This window comes from Lolium rigidum, chromosome 7 (assembly GCF_022539505.1).
Source record: "Lolium rigidum isolate FL_2022 chromosome 7, APGP_CSIRO_Lrig_0.1, whole genome shotgun sequence".
In the NCBI taxonomy this organism is placed as follows: domain Eukaryota; kingdom Viridiplantae; phylum Streptophyta; class Magnoliopsida; order Poales; family Poaceae; genus Lolium; species Lolium rigidum.
Window position 1 is genome coordinate 127,013,024 of NC_061514.1, and position 15,961 is coordinate 127,028,984.

The window sequence follows — 15,961 nt, forward strand, 5'->3', positions numbered from 1 at the left end:
AACGGCGTCGGCCGTCGGGGCCGGACGTGCTCCGACAGTCCGACGGGAGCTCCTACGTCGGGGAGTTCAAGCGCGGAGTCAAGCACGGACTCGTCGACTACTACAGCACCGAAATTTTACGCACCGATTCATCGCACCTGCTCATTCGTTCCATTCCAATGTTCATAATAGACTACTCCGATCTGAAATCTGTTTTAGGAATGTACTAGTTCTGAAATTTATTTGATTTTTTTCAGATTTATTTGTGGTATGTTTGATCTTGTTTGTTGTATGTACGTTGAAAAAACTTGTTTGTGGAGCTCTATTTTACAGCCTCTGGCGAAGTGTTGTTTTTGGCTTCTTAATTGTGCTGTAAAATAGAGCCTCTCATTGAAGCTCGCGCCAACGCCGCGCGCTATATCTGGATCGAGCGCGCTGTAAACGACTTTTACAGCGCCGAATTTTAGAGCCTCTGTTGGAGATGCTCTAACAGTTTGTTTTCTCTAAAGACGGCAACTCGCCTCGTTGGGCAAATGCCAGCATCATTCACCATATTATTATTATACTCCTACATCACCGCCTGCACCCCCCAAAGTCTCCAACAATTACGTCTCTATCCAGATCACGAAACCAGAACAGTCCGGCGTCTGCACGATCTGTCGATCCGGGACTCGAAACGCAATTTCTCAACAACTCACGTCTCTATCAGCAAAAGAAACCTATAAAATCCATCGTAAAACCACCCCAGAGCATCAATCACACAGAACTCCTCCCCAGAAAACTTTCTCCCCTTCGCATCTCGGCGGCTCCCTCCTCCTCGCCCCGATCCAACTCGCCGGCGGCCATGTCGCAGCCGGCTGCCGCCGCCGTCGCGGCGCAGCCGCAGGGGCAGGCCCCGGCCGGGCGGCAGGGAGGCGGCATAGGGCAGAGCCTCGCCGGCATCGTGCGGATGGCCGTCTTCTGGTACTTCGCCTCCAAGTTCTTCGGGCCCAAGCGCGCCCCCACGGACCCCGGGATGGTCATGTCCAACCTCTTCCAGAAGGAGAGCCCATGGTGAGAACGCCCCACCCCGACCCACACCCCCGGACTTCGATTTTGGGCAGAGGAGGCGTGTTAGGTTTCTCTGGCGGTTTTAGAGCGGTTTATTGTAGTCTTCCAGTAAGGGGATGGTGGCTTCGCGCTTATGCAATCAGGACAATTGGGTTCTGTTTGCTCCGATGCGAAAATTGTGTAGGGTTTTATCAGTACTTTTTACCGCGATCTGGAACTTTCCTTTTTTGTTAATAGCTCACGGATGCTTTAGCACATTAGAGCGTGTTTGGGCTGTTTAGTAATAGTTGCGAGGAGTTGGTTTTGTCAGTATTGTGCGAGGACACTGTTGTTTGTCTGTGCGTGTTGGTGGCTGTAGAACAAGTAGTATCTCTAGTTTGTTCTAAAAACAAGCAGATCGCGTAGGACAGTGGTGCTCCACAGCAGTGCTCAAAAGAAGGTCATGTGTTCTGGTATGTTAGTTTGGTGTGCTAATTGTGTGGATCTCATCTCTGGAAGCCATGACAGTCTAAACTGTTTCAGAACTAGTATAGAGTATGCAAAGGAAAAAACGAAAGGTATATGAAGTGTCTGACAATTTAGACAAGGTGGTGTAGCTGTAGGGTATGTTCAAAATTTAGCTGATGTGAAGACGTTTGGTGTTTCAATTGTGTTGCTGTCTATGATAGAGACTTGTTTTTGAAGCTTTTGTCCACAATGAAGTTGAGGATGTCACAATACGCTTAGACGGTATGGAAAGTACTGTGTCTCTGTAAGGGAGTTGAAAACGCCACAATCATCCATGGACAATATCTCGTTTGGGTCTGTAGTGTAGAGTTTGGTGGGTGAATATTGTCTGGACTAGGTATTTCGAATCAAGGCAACCTTATAATTTATACAGTAATTGCCAGGTCATTTATTTGGCAGGGAAGTGATTTTCTGGTTTTTATGCATGCACACTGATCTTATAACTTGGCCTGTCTTATTATTTCAAATATTTGATGGAGTTGGTTGAAACCCTTTATTGGCCAGATTGATGAGTCAGTGGCTTGTGGTAACATCTTATGCAAGTACTGATATACTCCTCCATTCCATAATTCGTGTCACAGATTTTGATGTATCTACACACATTTGGATGTATCTATGCACAAAATGTGTCAAGATACATCCAAATCTACGACAAGAATTATGGAACGGAGGGAGTAATTAAGTTATAATGATTTAAATGTGGTGTCACACAATTAATTAAACCAAACCAAACGAAATTACTGGATTAAGTTAAATTCCTTGGTAGTGCCACCCAATCTTTTTTTACACTATGGAAGCGGTTGGAATCAAACAGTAGTCTTAGCTATTTGTGTTATCCTAAACACAAATTGAATGGTGGTTATGTTGCTGCAGGATATGTGGATGTATTTATCTGAGAACGATAAATTTAACGACTTCAGCAATGAAGAAGCACTCGTCTGGCATGAAACAAACATACCATATGCAGTCTGGAGTCCTACCAGTACCAGAACGCACTCACTGACATACTATCCATCAGAGGTAGGATATTACTTGTTGTAATTTACAAATTATCTTATAGTTATATGTTATTCGCTTGCCTAATTTTGTCTCGGCGTATATTACTTATTTACTTCCATAGGCTCTCAAGCACAATGGATCTCTGTATGCTCATGTTTACTTTGCACGCTCGGGTTACCCTGTGGACCCTACTGATCCTGAATATGAGCAAAAATCTGCATTTGGAAGGACACATCGTAAGCTTATTTTCATCTCAACCATCCTTCTTAACAATTGCATGTTTGTGTGAAATTGCTCACTACATTATTCATGTTTAGCTATTGTGGCATACTTGCGGAAATCAAAAACTGGTAATAAGAAGAGCTTGCTTGGAGATTCGAATGAGTCTGAGGAAATACCACCGTCTAAGGTCTTCGACCCCATCCTTTGTTATTAAGACGCTATGAACTAAAGATTTCTAGTCCAGCAATAACAGAATACAACATCTGATTTTTGCAGGAGAACATAGAATCCGAAGACAAAGAGGAGGGCCCAGTCGAATATATTTCTTACTGGAAACCAAATGTGACAATAAATCTCGTCGATGACTTCACACGGTATGCACAAGATCATATATACTTATCAGTTCCAAGTGTACTATATTGAGAACCACGTTTGTTTCAAAAGTTAATTCCTGTTGGCATGATTACTACCTTTACCTCGTCAAAAAATGTGTATTAGTTATTAACTTCTTGTATAAGGAATTGCATTGCTTCATTAGTGTGCATTCTTTCAACACTGGTATAATTAGAGACATGCCTCAGCTTAGAGTCAAGAGAATCTGATTCATTTTGAGTGTCTCCTATGAGAAGAGGGAGAAGGGGAAGGCAATATAGTTGATTAGTTGGTGCATTTGAAAGAGGCATATATTTGATCAAACTAGGAGAAACTCTCGTGCATCTGCATGTTTTTTTTAAGTAAGGGCAGGCGCTTCGGCATATATCAAAAATTCAAAATGCAATATGCATGCTGGTACAGTTGATGTAAATCACAAACAAGCACGGCTAAGCTATGTGGTCAGATATATTTTTTAAATTCTGCTGAAACTGGCGCTACTAAATTATGTGTTGGCTGTGTTTTAGACCTTTGCTTAATTAATTTATGTGCGTGTATCCTCATCCCAGCTTCTTATTTTGCACCACAGCCATTCTTTTGGTATATGTTTTTTTTTTCTTAGAATAAAGAAACTCTTGCGAAACTTTTTGTTCCTAATGTCATGGTTTGAGTTCTTTATTGTTGTTCATCTTTCTTACGATTTTTAAATTATATTTGCCCTTTACATTTTACAGGTATCCCCAGAACAGTATTCCTCCAAATGTTGCTCCATGTATCCTTCAACTGTAACAGTTATAGTGTATGTTATATATGTTTTGCTACAGCTTTATCATGAACGTACATGTTTTATGCTACTTTGTTGTCATTAGCATGTATTACCTTTGTTCCGAAATATAAGCCAGTTTAGCTTTCTAAAAAGGCACATATTTCGGAACGGAGGTAGTATTTAAACAATTTTGTACACATGAAGACCAATTGCAAGTATCCAACTTCACATGGAGCTAAATCGTTGTTCAGTATACTTTAAATGATTAACAGCTGTTTGTATTGAGGGAGGATTGGTATTCCTTGACAATAGAGATACAGATTTGAATGTGGATCCAACTACAAGCAGCTACTATCCCACTGTATTCTTCAATGAATTTTGGCTGCTGAGAGACAAATTGACAGCACTCAATGAGACTGTGAAGGAACTGACCTTAAACCTTGAAGTTAGTCCTATTAGCATGACCAAGTGGCAATTATTTCTACAGATTGAGCAGTCTTTCCAAGTTCATCGTAGCTATGGAAGTATGCTTGAAGGCGAGGCTGATGAACTCAAGGTACAATATTGATATTCTGAACTTTACCCATGCAGATTCTGGCTTTTTTAGATATGTTGTGCCCTAGTTTGTTCTGGAAGTGAAGACCCTCACCGCCTTTATTCTTTGTGAGATGCCATTAGTATATGTTCTTTTAGTACCTTGGAAACAGTTGCTTCTGTCATAAACCTACTCTGCTAGTCAGTCTCCTGGTTACATATTTTTACTGACCTTGGACTTCATAAACTGCAGAGGGTTTTCCTTGAAGGAAATCCATATCTCCTCGGATTGACCATGATTGTATCTTTGTTCCACTCTCTGTTTGATTTCCTGGCTTTCAAGAATGGTAAGTACATTGCATGTTTTTCTTTTATATCGTAAATATCAGTATAATCCAACCCTGACTCCACATGTATTGACGATGTTTGACATTGATCAGATATCCAGTTTTGGAATAAGAACAAGTCCATGGAAGGTCTATCGGCAAAATCTGTTGTTCTGAACTTCATTTGTCAGCTGATTATTTTCTTGTACCTGCTTGACAATGATACTTCATGGATGATCCTTGCTAGCTCTGGAGTAGGTGTGTGCATTGAATTTTGGAAGATCGGGAAAGCGATGCATGTCGAGGTAGACATTTATGATATTGTCATCTATCCACTATCCTGTTATGGCCATTGTATTATTTGGTTCTGTCAGTATCTTACTAGCGTACAAACAGATGCAGTCTGCTTAACATGTAATATTATGCATGAAACGGAACCTATCTGATCCTAGTTGTCTTCACCTGAAAAGCAAGTACTTTAAACAGTGAACTAAACGCTGAACTTTAATTGAAATTTCAAACTCATGAATGAATGTGTTAAGAAGCAAATTATGTAGCATTAATTCACTGCGAGTTTCTTTCTCCTCATTCGACAAAATTATTAATATGGGATTAGAGTTGTTTGAGCATTTGCCAATGTGCATTTATTAAAAAAACCTTGTCTTAGTGATCAAGAATCATGTTTGAGCTAACTCAGGACTAGTGCCAGCATTGATTCTTTACTTTTGAAGGCAGACAGATGTCATAAAACCAGTGTATTCTCTGCTATGAGATACAGTTTGTGACAAGCTACTCTTTCCTGATATAGATATGCACTTTACATTTCTTATGAGCTCATTGATATAGAAATCTGTTACATTTCTGATGATTTTTTTTTTCTTTTCTTGGGTTGATTTGTGAAAATATTTCTTTGTTTGAATCCAGATCGACAGAAGTGGAAAGTTTCCCATGCTGAGGTTCCGGGACCGTGAGTCATACGCACAGAATAAGACAAAGGAGTATGATGCGATTGCAATGAAGTACCTTACCTATGTACTTCTCTTCCTTATGGTTGGCTTCGCTCTGTATTCACTGAAGTATGACAAACACAAGAGCTGGTACTCATGGATACTCTCTTCCCTCACAAGTTGTGTTTACATGTTTGGTAAGCAATTATTTCAGCATTCCACTAGTTCTACGCACAAATTCACTAGGCTAATTAGCAACGGAACTTACATATGTGCCTCTAAATTTTTCAGGTTTTATCATGATGTGCCCACAATTATTCATCAACTACAAGCTACAGTCTGTCGCTCATATGCCATGGAGACAGATGACCTACAAGTTTCTCAACACTATAATCGACGATCTTTTCGCATTTGTTATTAAGATGCCATTGTTGCATCGTCTCTCAGTTTTCAGAGATGGTAAGATGAACTATCATTGCTGATAACAATGGTTGTACATGCCAGCAATCTAGTATTTTGACAGATAATTCATGTGGTTGCAACCATAGGCTGTTAATTGACAATTTCTGCTTGCTATGCAGATATTATCTTCTTGATATACCTCTACCAGAGGTGGGTATACCCAGTTGACAAGAAGCGTGTCAACGAGTTTGGCTTCGGAGGGGAAGAAGAACCAGCAGCGCCCCAAACATTGGAAGGAACAGCAGGGGCAACCCAGCAGATCGAGGGCGAGGCTGAAACCAGCACAGAGGATAAGAAGACGAAGTGAACGTATGTCGGGTCCGCTCGACACAGACACATGTTGGCAGCACTAGCCATTTCTGACACCGGGCACAAGTTTTCGGTCTGCCAATTCGGACTGGCTTCACGCGTTGCTGACCATAAGAAAAAGATGTAACAGGTTTAGAGTGGGCGCATCGACGCAAACACACACGTAGTCTTTGTGCCATTTTTTTTTGAGTTTGTTTTTTATTCTTAACAACAGCAGTTTCTAGATGGATCTTCAGGATGCTTGTTTAGACATGTTCATGTATAAGTTTTGCCTGGCTGGAAAAATCCTATAACACCAGTGAACTTGTTGATTTTTGTCGTTCCATGCTTATTATCGCTGTAATGTGCCGGCCCAATTCATGCCAAATGACCGAGTGTCTTCGGTGCATCACCACATTCCACTGTGCATAAAGTTGCGGGCAGGAGACGAGGGAATGTCTGTGGACATGCGGCTTGGTTCCTGGCATGATGGGTGACTAAACAAGGCTATTTCAAAAATGATTTTGAAACTACTATTTTTCATGATGCCCTGGTCAAATGTTGATTTGTCATGACATGTGGCTGTAATTTGGCTGCACAAATCCTGGCTGAAAGTGTCTTGAGTACCAACATGGTCCATATAGCCCACATGGCTAGGGGTTTTAAGTTTTAACATATAGGATAATTGGATAATTTCTTGTTTTACAAAACCATATCTGATCTGAAGAAATCCAACGAGTAATAAGGATATCTCATTCAGAACTTTTCACCGGATACAGAATAAATAGCACCGAATATCTGCATTAGAGAATTATTCAGGATTATTTGATGATTATTATCAGAACAATCTAATTTTCATCCGAAACGTCTAAGCCAATAGAGCCTATTTGCTAGTTAGGGAGTCGCGGGTTTGTAGGTCAAAACAATAGCTCACTTACATAATCAGTGCAAAATATAAGAGCATCTTCGGTCGCGTCCCCAAACCGTCCCTAAACAGCGCCGGATTGAGCGTTTGGGGGACATGTTTCGTTCGTGCCGCGTTTGGGGGACGTCGCTCCCCAGCCACGTCCCCCAAACGCCGCCCCCAAACATTAAAATACTCTTTTTTTTTGCATTTTTATTTCAATAAAGAGAAGAAATATGCCACAAACTAATACATAATTCGGTACGTTGTTTACACGAAGACATAATTTGAAACATGATTTTCCACAAACTAATACATAGTTCGAACCATGGTTGACACAAATATAAAATATTGCAAAAGAACTAAACCTAACTAGGCCGGGCATCGAAGGTTTCGTGTGTTCGCTGCCAGAAAAGAACACTCGAGGGCACATCCGATCACCCAAACTGGAAAATCCAGCGTGGTGAGGGTGCCCTTGTTGGTTCTTCCGAGGAAGAACAACCAGAAACCTTCGTGCATATATTCGCTGCGAAGAAACAACACTCTTCAGTCGTCGTCGTCGTCGTCGGTGCTGTCGCCGTGGTAGTTCCGGCGGCAACGCGTCTCGTCGAACACCTTGGCGCTCATGTCCCTATCGCCGAAGTAGGAGAACATGAGGACGAAGCCGGCTTCGATGCCGATGTGGAGGTACATCTTGCCGCGCGTGTCGTAGATCACGTCGACGATCCACCGACAGCAGCCGCAGCCATCCTCCCGTAGATGCAGCGAGCGCGAGCGCTCGTCGCCGGCGACGTAGTCGGCGAAGGAGTCCGACAGCCTCTGGATGCCGTGCGGGTCGCCCTTGAGGACGACAATGAACTCGAACAGCACGACCCCCTCCTCGTCCTGCATGTCCGACGATGAGGACGGCGACGGCGTCACGGGCGACAACGGCGTGTAGCTCGCCGCGGCCGTGGCCACGACCACGGCCGTGAGATCGGCCTCCTCCTCTACCAGCCATGGCGTCGACTCTTGAGATGGTGGCGGCTAGGGTTGGGGAGAGAGGCGCTAGGGTTTGTGTGTGAGAGGGACGATGAGAGGCGGCCCTTTTTATAGGCCGGAGGGAGGCGGGGGAGTGGTGGCTCTTATTAACGCCGGCACGCGAGCTAAGCCCGACGAGACGCTTCGGCTGCGCCTCGCGGGAGCGCATCGTAGCCGCGCGCCAGCAACTTACGTCGCGAGGTAGGCGACGGTTAGGTTAAAATTCAATGTGCCGGCGACGGGTCAGCCCCGCCACTCCCCGCCTCGCTTTGCGGTGTGCCCGGCGTCCCCGGTGCGTCCCCCGTGCGGCGGGGACGGGCTCGGGCGTCGGACACCGCTATCGGGGGCGCCGGACAAAACGGCTTTGGGGGACGTGGGCTGGGAACGTTGTTTTTGTCGGCACGCCCCAAATTGAGATGCTCTAAAGTCCAAACTTATTAAGATACTAGGCTAAGAAGACTCGCCTCGGTGTTATCCTAGCCTTTATGTTTACTTTTTTGCATCCATGTGGACCTACTTTGTTCATGTTGTTAGGTTATATTTCTATCGCGTTACATTATTAATTTTATGAGAGTTTTGTTAAACTAGTTCTGTCAATTATTTTTTATTGTATGGCTTGCCGGCCTAACTTGTGCTTATACATATCCAATTAGTTTTGTTTTTGCTCCGAGTCCGCTCTATTTTCGTTTCGAATCTGCTATATTGTATATATTTATTTGAACCTGCAATTGATCGTTATCTAATTCGCTTCAATTTTTTTTTTTAAAATGCACCTGATACGGTAACGACAAAATCCAATTCAATCCGATCTGATCCGATTACATCTTCTCCAGGACAGGATGTTCCTAGACGTGCGGTGTGGTTTCTTGCATGGTGTGTGACTAGTGACAAGTGACACTACCTTAGAATGACCGCACCCGAGCACCACCCCGTACCGCTGGTGGTGTGGATTGACCGATGATAGATAGAGTGGCATGGATGAGGCAAGGGGCCGCAGTGCGCGGCGGAGGTCGCCTCCGTGTAGCAAGGGTGGCCGACCCCCTCGTCGTGCTCGCGCCCTTTGTTGATCTCTCGCCTTGGTGCCATTGACCTGAAGGGCGTAAAGCAGCAACTCCACGGTTACTATTGGAGTCACAAACGCTAGCTCTGTAGTGGGTTGGCACCCAGACATCGCCGGTGCGACCAATAAGGCCGATGGCAATGTGGTTTTTGAAGTACGTACAGATCTCCAACAGAGGAGAAGGCGATCGTGCGTAAGCAATTTGGCATGACCGCAGGTTATAGTAGGGACCGACGGCCGGCGATTCACAGCCAAGATTTTGCTTCAGCTTATCTGAATTTTCTCGGTGCACCTCCAGTAGGCAAGTTGAAGGAGGTTCCTAAGACAAGGGTTCGTTTGTCTGGAACATTTTTATGTAGTTATTACTCCACTATTATTAGTCACCCACTAGCTACACAAAGAGACGGTTCCTCCGACGAAGTAACCAATAATGCAAGGTCGACAATAGTACAAGACACGATCAGCCCTTCTAGTACTTGGGCTAGCTGCACTACCCATCTCTCGTGCTGCATGTTTTCAAAGCGAGCATGATTTTGTGCACTAGGATTAGGACATAAAGAAGGCCACAAGAATCGGGCACATGCCGCGCTGCTGCTCCGTTCCGATCGATCGACGGATGTTGTTGGCGCGCCCATGCCGCGCTGCTGCTCCGTTCGTGGACAAGCCGATGCGGCGCGGCACACAATGCACCGTCCGGCTCGCCGTCGGCAGACCGGCCCGCCGGCTGTGTGCATTGTACAATGCATGCATCTTAGGTTTTGGTCGTTAGGGAGAGATACCTTATTGCGTGGATCCATGGCCTGTGAGCATGCCTAAGTGGGAGACCGGCTGCCTGTCAAACCCAAGCGGCAAGCTAATGCTGTCACCACTAAAGCTTAATTTCGTAATCATTCTGCTTACTATGAATCAGTTTCGTATGATATGACATGTGAGTCGGATGTTTGCCGGTTGGAACAATTTTTGTACGAGTATTATTTTCTTTCTAAGTAATATGGAGTTGCCATTAGTTGTCTTAGACAATAAGATCCTCGATGGTCTCTGCACATGATGCACATATACACGTACATGGTCAAAATTGGGCAGGCCACATTCATGTCTGTAGTGTCAAATTCAGCTTACACTATGCCAACAAATGACACTCCGTGGCAGCAGAATGCCACAATGGGCACGCAGGATGTACTGACAACGACCACACGAGTACACGAGACATCATGCTACTCTCACAATCACAAGCCGTACGTCGGCGGATCCATCGAAAGGAAGACACGTATGTAATATTTGTACAGGGATTTGGTGCTAGTGGCGGTCGAATTATCCAATTGAACAAGTGGCCAAGAGGCCCAAGACTGTTCAGGTGCTCCTGCCGATTTGCAATGCATGGGTACACATATGAGCCAGGTTAATCCGCTCGTTTCAGAATCAGAGGTCGTTTTCTCCGGCCTTCGCATGCGATTTCTGTAGATGCTTTGTCGGCACATTAATACTTCCTCAACGGGAGGTTCTCCGTTTGAGAGGAGCTAAACCATCCTTCGTATTTCGTTTTTGGCCACGCAATGTCATGTTGGTTTTGCGTCCCACTTGCCAAGGAATGTCAAGGCGCAACGCCGTAAGGGTCGAATGGTCGATCGATATGTTCCCTGTAGCCCATGAAACGTAAAATCAGCATAAATTTGCGGCTAAAAGAGGCTGGTGGATTTGTTCCATCCCGTGTGGTGCAGACTAAACCAGCAGGTAGCCGGTGTGACACAAGATGCCAGTTTCCATTAGTACTGAATAATGAAAATCGCAGTATATGAATCATGGGTTGGTGCTGGAGACGGATAACTATGGTGCTGGGTTAAAGCTGCTGGGGAATGATGTGGATCGCTCGGTGCAGGGACATACATCTCGTGAAGGAGGTCAGATCTATTCTCAGGAGTTTTGACGGTTTCGAAGTTCGTATGGTGCGGCGTACTGCCAATGAAGCTGCTCATTTGCTAGCAAAAGATAGCTGCGATAATAAGGTTTCTAGGTGCTGGTTGGGTGATCCACCGGTTACAATTGTATTTGTATCACGTTAGACTTGGACCTGTTTGCTGTTTAATGAATTCGCAGCGATAATTTCTCAAAAGAAAATCAGCATACGTTTGCTGCTAAAAGAGACTGGATTTTGGACTGGAGTGAGGTAAGAAGGTAGCAAGAATTAACACTCGATGACCAGCTAGATCGATCGCCCTGATTCTCGCCCCTGCTTTCTCTGCAGCTTGAAATGAAATGTTCAGATACCAAGCAGCCAATGGAAAATATTTGAAGCTTGTCAATGGATTAACCAATGCCTGCGCCCCACTCGGCAGGCATCAAATCAATCGCGAGTCTACTCGCTGTTCACTTGTCAAACGTCGGATTCCCTCGACACTACCAACATGGCAACATGTCACCTCACCAACTGGTTGTTCGTTGCTTGCTTGAGAGAAAAGATGAGGGTGGGTTCTGAAAGCTCTCAACAGTGAAGCCACCAGTTCCCGGAATCCAAATTGTCATGCCGAGGTATGAAAGTCTCCTGCGTCTCAGGGCGGAAAGGATCACGTCCTAGTTTGTCTTAGGCCATTACTTTCATGTAGCCGGCGCAGCTCTGGTACCTTTTTCTCTTGTTTTTCCCGGTTCTGTTTTGCCAATGCATGCAAGTGCTCAAGCTAAGTGTGTGCGTGTGTGCGCGAGTGCATTAATTTTCTTCCATTGCTGTTACGGAAGAAGACGAACAAGAAAACAAAACCCTACAGTGTTCGACTGTATCATTGAAGGAGCTTCTACGTTGCTTTCAGATCAAGTGAGCCGTTTTTTTTATCATGGTTTTCCAATAAAATTTAGATCAAGAAGGAAATGACATATAAAATTCCAGGCATAGAAAAAGATAAGAATGAGAATAATCCATCAAGTGCTACATATTTTAGGACAAACCCAATAGAAGATAATATTTTTTATTTTTTTAAAATGGGGAATTACCCCGGCCTGCATCAAAGAGATGCATATAAAAAATATATCTATATTTTAGGATGCTATCGCTCTTAATGGAATTAACGGACATAGTCACTGCTTCTTGTGAATGATTTTGTAGCATAATATCGAATAACAAATTACTCTTTCCTGAAGATGCGCATAAGTTTAGCATGCTATTATTTTTCCAAACAATGCAACTATTGACCTGGGCAACCTCGGTGTGGAAACACATGGTCAATTGGCTTTCTATTGTCCTACCAATATTTGAATAGTAAATGTTCTGCAATTTGAAAATCCCGCAACCAAAAATAAATACTTAAGGGTATCTCTATGAGATCTAGATATTATGGAAATAATGAATTATGTAACATGTGGTTATGTGACCTAAGTTTCTTATATTATGTGATTAAATTGTTGATTGCTTGTTCATCTTAATTGTTGATTTCATAATGAATGTTCATTCTTGTATTATTTTTTAGAGTGGATACACATTTATGCAAGGATACCTAAAGTGTACGATCTAACAATTATCTTAATAGCAATTTCTATTTTATAAACAAATAACCATATTTGTTGAATCTTCCATAGTATAAAGACAATAGCTGGAATGATTCTTTACAAGTTTTTTTTTGGTAAAACATGTCTTACATGTTACAATGGATTTGAAAGTAAGTTGGCAACCTGCACATGTTTGGTACTTGGTACTGAAATATCATCTATCATAGTAATCGATAATGAACATACAATCATGTGCATGCACTATTCGTTTATACATACAATTTATGTGATACACTTGTGTGAAGTTAATTTGTTATCATATCGTATATGAGTGCTTCCGTCACTTTCTAGCGTAAAAACCCTCGTACGAAATCAAACATGAAAAAATTAATAAGCATAGATTTCAATACAAAATAAATAACTTGCCTTGGTTCTCTATGAGAATTGTTAGTCCCTAAGTGGTACAAAATCCATGGTGTGGGCCTTCTCCAGTTCTCCTACAAATTGATAGCTACATATTTTCGTACTAGATGATACCCCGCATGTTGATGCAATAATATATGTGTATATCTATAAGGAACTTGTCGTTGCCTATTCGACGGTACCCTGGAGGAGGGATCCTCACGAGGGGAGAAAAAGTAGGGGCCATAGGGCGGAGAGTCCTCGGGACGGTGGTATGCGATTTACCCAGCTTCGGAACACTCGCTCGAAGACAGGGCCTACTGCTGCTTGTCCGGAACTATCCGGGCGCTTTCGTGTTGTTACAATGAGTTGTGGTTGTGCCTCTAGGGCTCCCGGGATCCGGCTTATAAAGGCGCACAAATCTAGGGTTTACATGGAGAGTCCTAGCCAGATTACGAGTTGCTAACTACGGTACAATGTCTTGCCGTGTACGTCAAGGATCCGCTTTCCATCTACGTCGTACTCGGATCCGGGTTCCTCATGGGCCTTCACGGATCCGACCTCCTTCGTAGGTCGGTTGGGATCCGGCTCCACGATCCTGGGCTGGACTTCATCCTTCATGATCAACAACAAGCTGGGCCGCCCGATGGGCCACATGCCACATCACCATCTGTGGGCCACCCGGGCTTGCCGGATCTAGGCACTCGTCGTACACCCATGAAGTATACCCACAACGGTAGCCCACGAGTTCTCCGAGATTCACCTCTTGTTTCCACCTCGCTAAAGCTTTGTGCCTTCCGACAATCTCGACAACATGGGGAAACTTGAAGAACTCCAACTTCACTTTTTCTTTTTTCCCAACTTTTAGTCGGAAAATACCTTTATCCTGCGGGACTTCATCCATCGACATCATTGTTACAACACGTCTCCGGATTACTCCCCTGCTGAGATAAGGGTTGACGGTTTTCAAGCCGCTACCGGAACCTCGAAAAGTTCAAACGGTTCCGCCAATCTTGGCGCCATTTTCGGGCAATATGAGCGGTAACTTATCCTTAGCCATTTTCACCGCTTAGGGTTTTCGACACGTGTTAGTCATCCAACGGTGTGACGCTTGCGTTCCGACCACATGCGGAGCACGAATCTCCTCCCGCGGCCTATAAATATCTCACCGTCCACCCTTATCCTTCATTCGCACCCCTTTTCACCTCTCTCGCCAGCGCCGCCTCCGAGCTCCTCCTCCGCCGCGCCGGAACCCGGCCGGAGGATCACGGGAGTTCGAACGTCGCCGTGAGCTGTTCTTCGTGTTCTTAAGTCCGGCGAGCCACCGCAGCAAAAACCTCGCCGCCGGCGACTCGACCACCGCGGACTCCATTCCGGTAAGTCCTTCGAGCTTCGACTTCTGGCCGTACTTGGTAGGGATGACTAGGGCGTTAACGTTGGATCCGGCTAAGTTTAGTCAACTCACATTTTCTTTGTAGATGTCTTCTTCGACTCGCCTCCCTCATCCGAGCGGATCATGGCGGCGCCAATCTCTTCTCGCCTCCTCCCTCCCTTCGTCCCAATTCAGTCGGAGCCTTCAAAGGACTTCGGCAAAAACATCGAAGGGCCATCGGCCAACCCGGAAGAAACCGCGGGGGATGAACGGATGGAAAAGAAAGCGGACGAGGCAGCCGCCAAAAAAATCCAAGGCTCGCGCACGAGATAGCGAAGCCAAGGGAAAGTGGTGGCCCTGCACCACCACGGAAACCGAACTCCGTAACCTTGAGGCGGAGGGATTCTTGAAGCCCGGATCCTGGCGGACGATTCCGGGTTCGTTGACTCCTGCTCCCGAGCCGGAGAGATGGTGGTGACCAAGGCGCTCGTCGAGCGGGGCTTCTCCTTTCCGCCCAACGATTTCTTCACGGAAATCCTGAAGGCGTACGGGCTGCAGCCTCACAACATCTCGCCAAACAGCATATTGGCCATCAGCAATCACGTGACGTTATGCGAAGGTCACCTCCGGTAACCCGGAACTCTCCCTCTTCCGAGTACTTCTTCTCCATCAAGAAGGAGAAGGTTCCTCAAACTTCCTCTCGGCCACCTGCGGAACGAGTTACGTTCAAGCTCCGCCCTGGCCGCGTTTATCCCTCCTACCGACCGCCACGGATCTACGCGGCATCGGTCCGGAGGCTTCTTCTATCCGAAGAATGTTTCCAGACCCAGCCAGCCGCGAGGGTGTTGCCAGATTTCAAGAATGGCCCCGCTAGCGAGACTCCGGCCTCGGGCCCGGTGCCCACACCTCTCCGAGTCTCCTCAACTGACTCGTGCGGTAAGGCGGATCTGCAAGCTGACGGAGGACGGCCTGTCAGGGAAGGACCTCACAATGCCCTGGTTCACAAAGCGAATCCATCCTCTGCAGCACCGGGACCGCCTAATGTTCCAGTACACGGGGCGCGATGATCTTATGCGCGCCTCCAAGGACAACCTCTCTTCTGACGCCGTGGACAAGCGGATCCGGCTACTAATCAAGATTCCGCGTGATCTTAGGATTCACGTATGCAACATGGACATCCACACCAACGGCTCCGGGATCGCGGTATGTTTCTTGACCTAACACAGTTCCTTTGTTGTTCTTTGTAAAATTTGTCTAAGTGTTTGCGTGCTTGATAC

The 15,961-nt window shown here is 45.2% G+C and overlaps 1 protein-coding gene across 1 annotated transcript; it reads left to right on the forward strand.

Moving 5' to 3' along the window:
• Window positions 1-808: 808 nt before the first annotated feature.
• On the forward strand, window positions 809-6,788 carry LOC124670731 (CLPTM1-like membrane protein cnrB). Its single transcript, XM_047207207.1, is given in 13 exon segments — window positions 809-1,016; window positions 1,019-1,032; window positions 2,410-2,556; window positions 2,657-2,771; window positions 2,853-2,944; window positions 3,034-3,131; window positions 3,864-3,901; window positions 4,216-4,451; window positions 4,683-4,776; window positions 4,870-5,060; window positions 5,680-5,899; window positions 5,994-6,161; window positions 6,284-6,788. Coding segments are annotated over 13 exon segments (1,794 nt in total). The 5' UTR covers window positions 809-823; the 3' UTR covers window positions 6,472-6,788.
• Window positions 6,789-15,961: the final 9,173 nt, after the last annotated feature.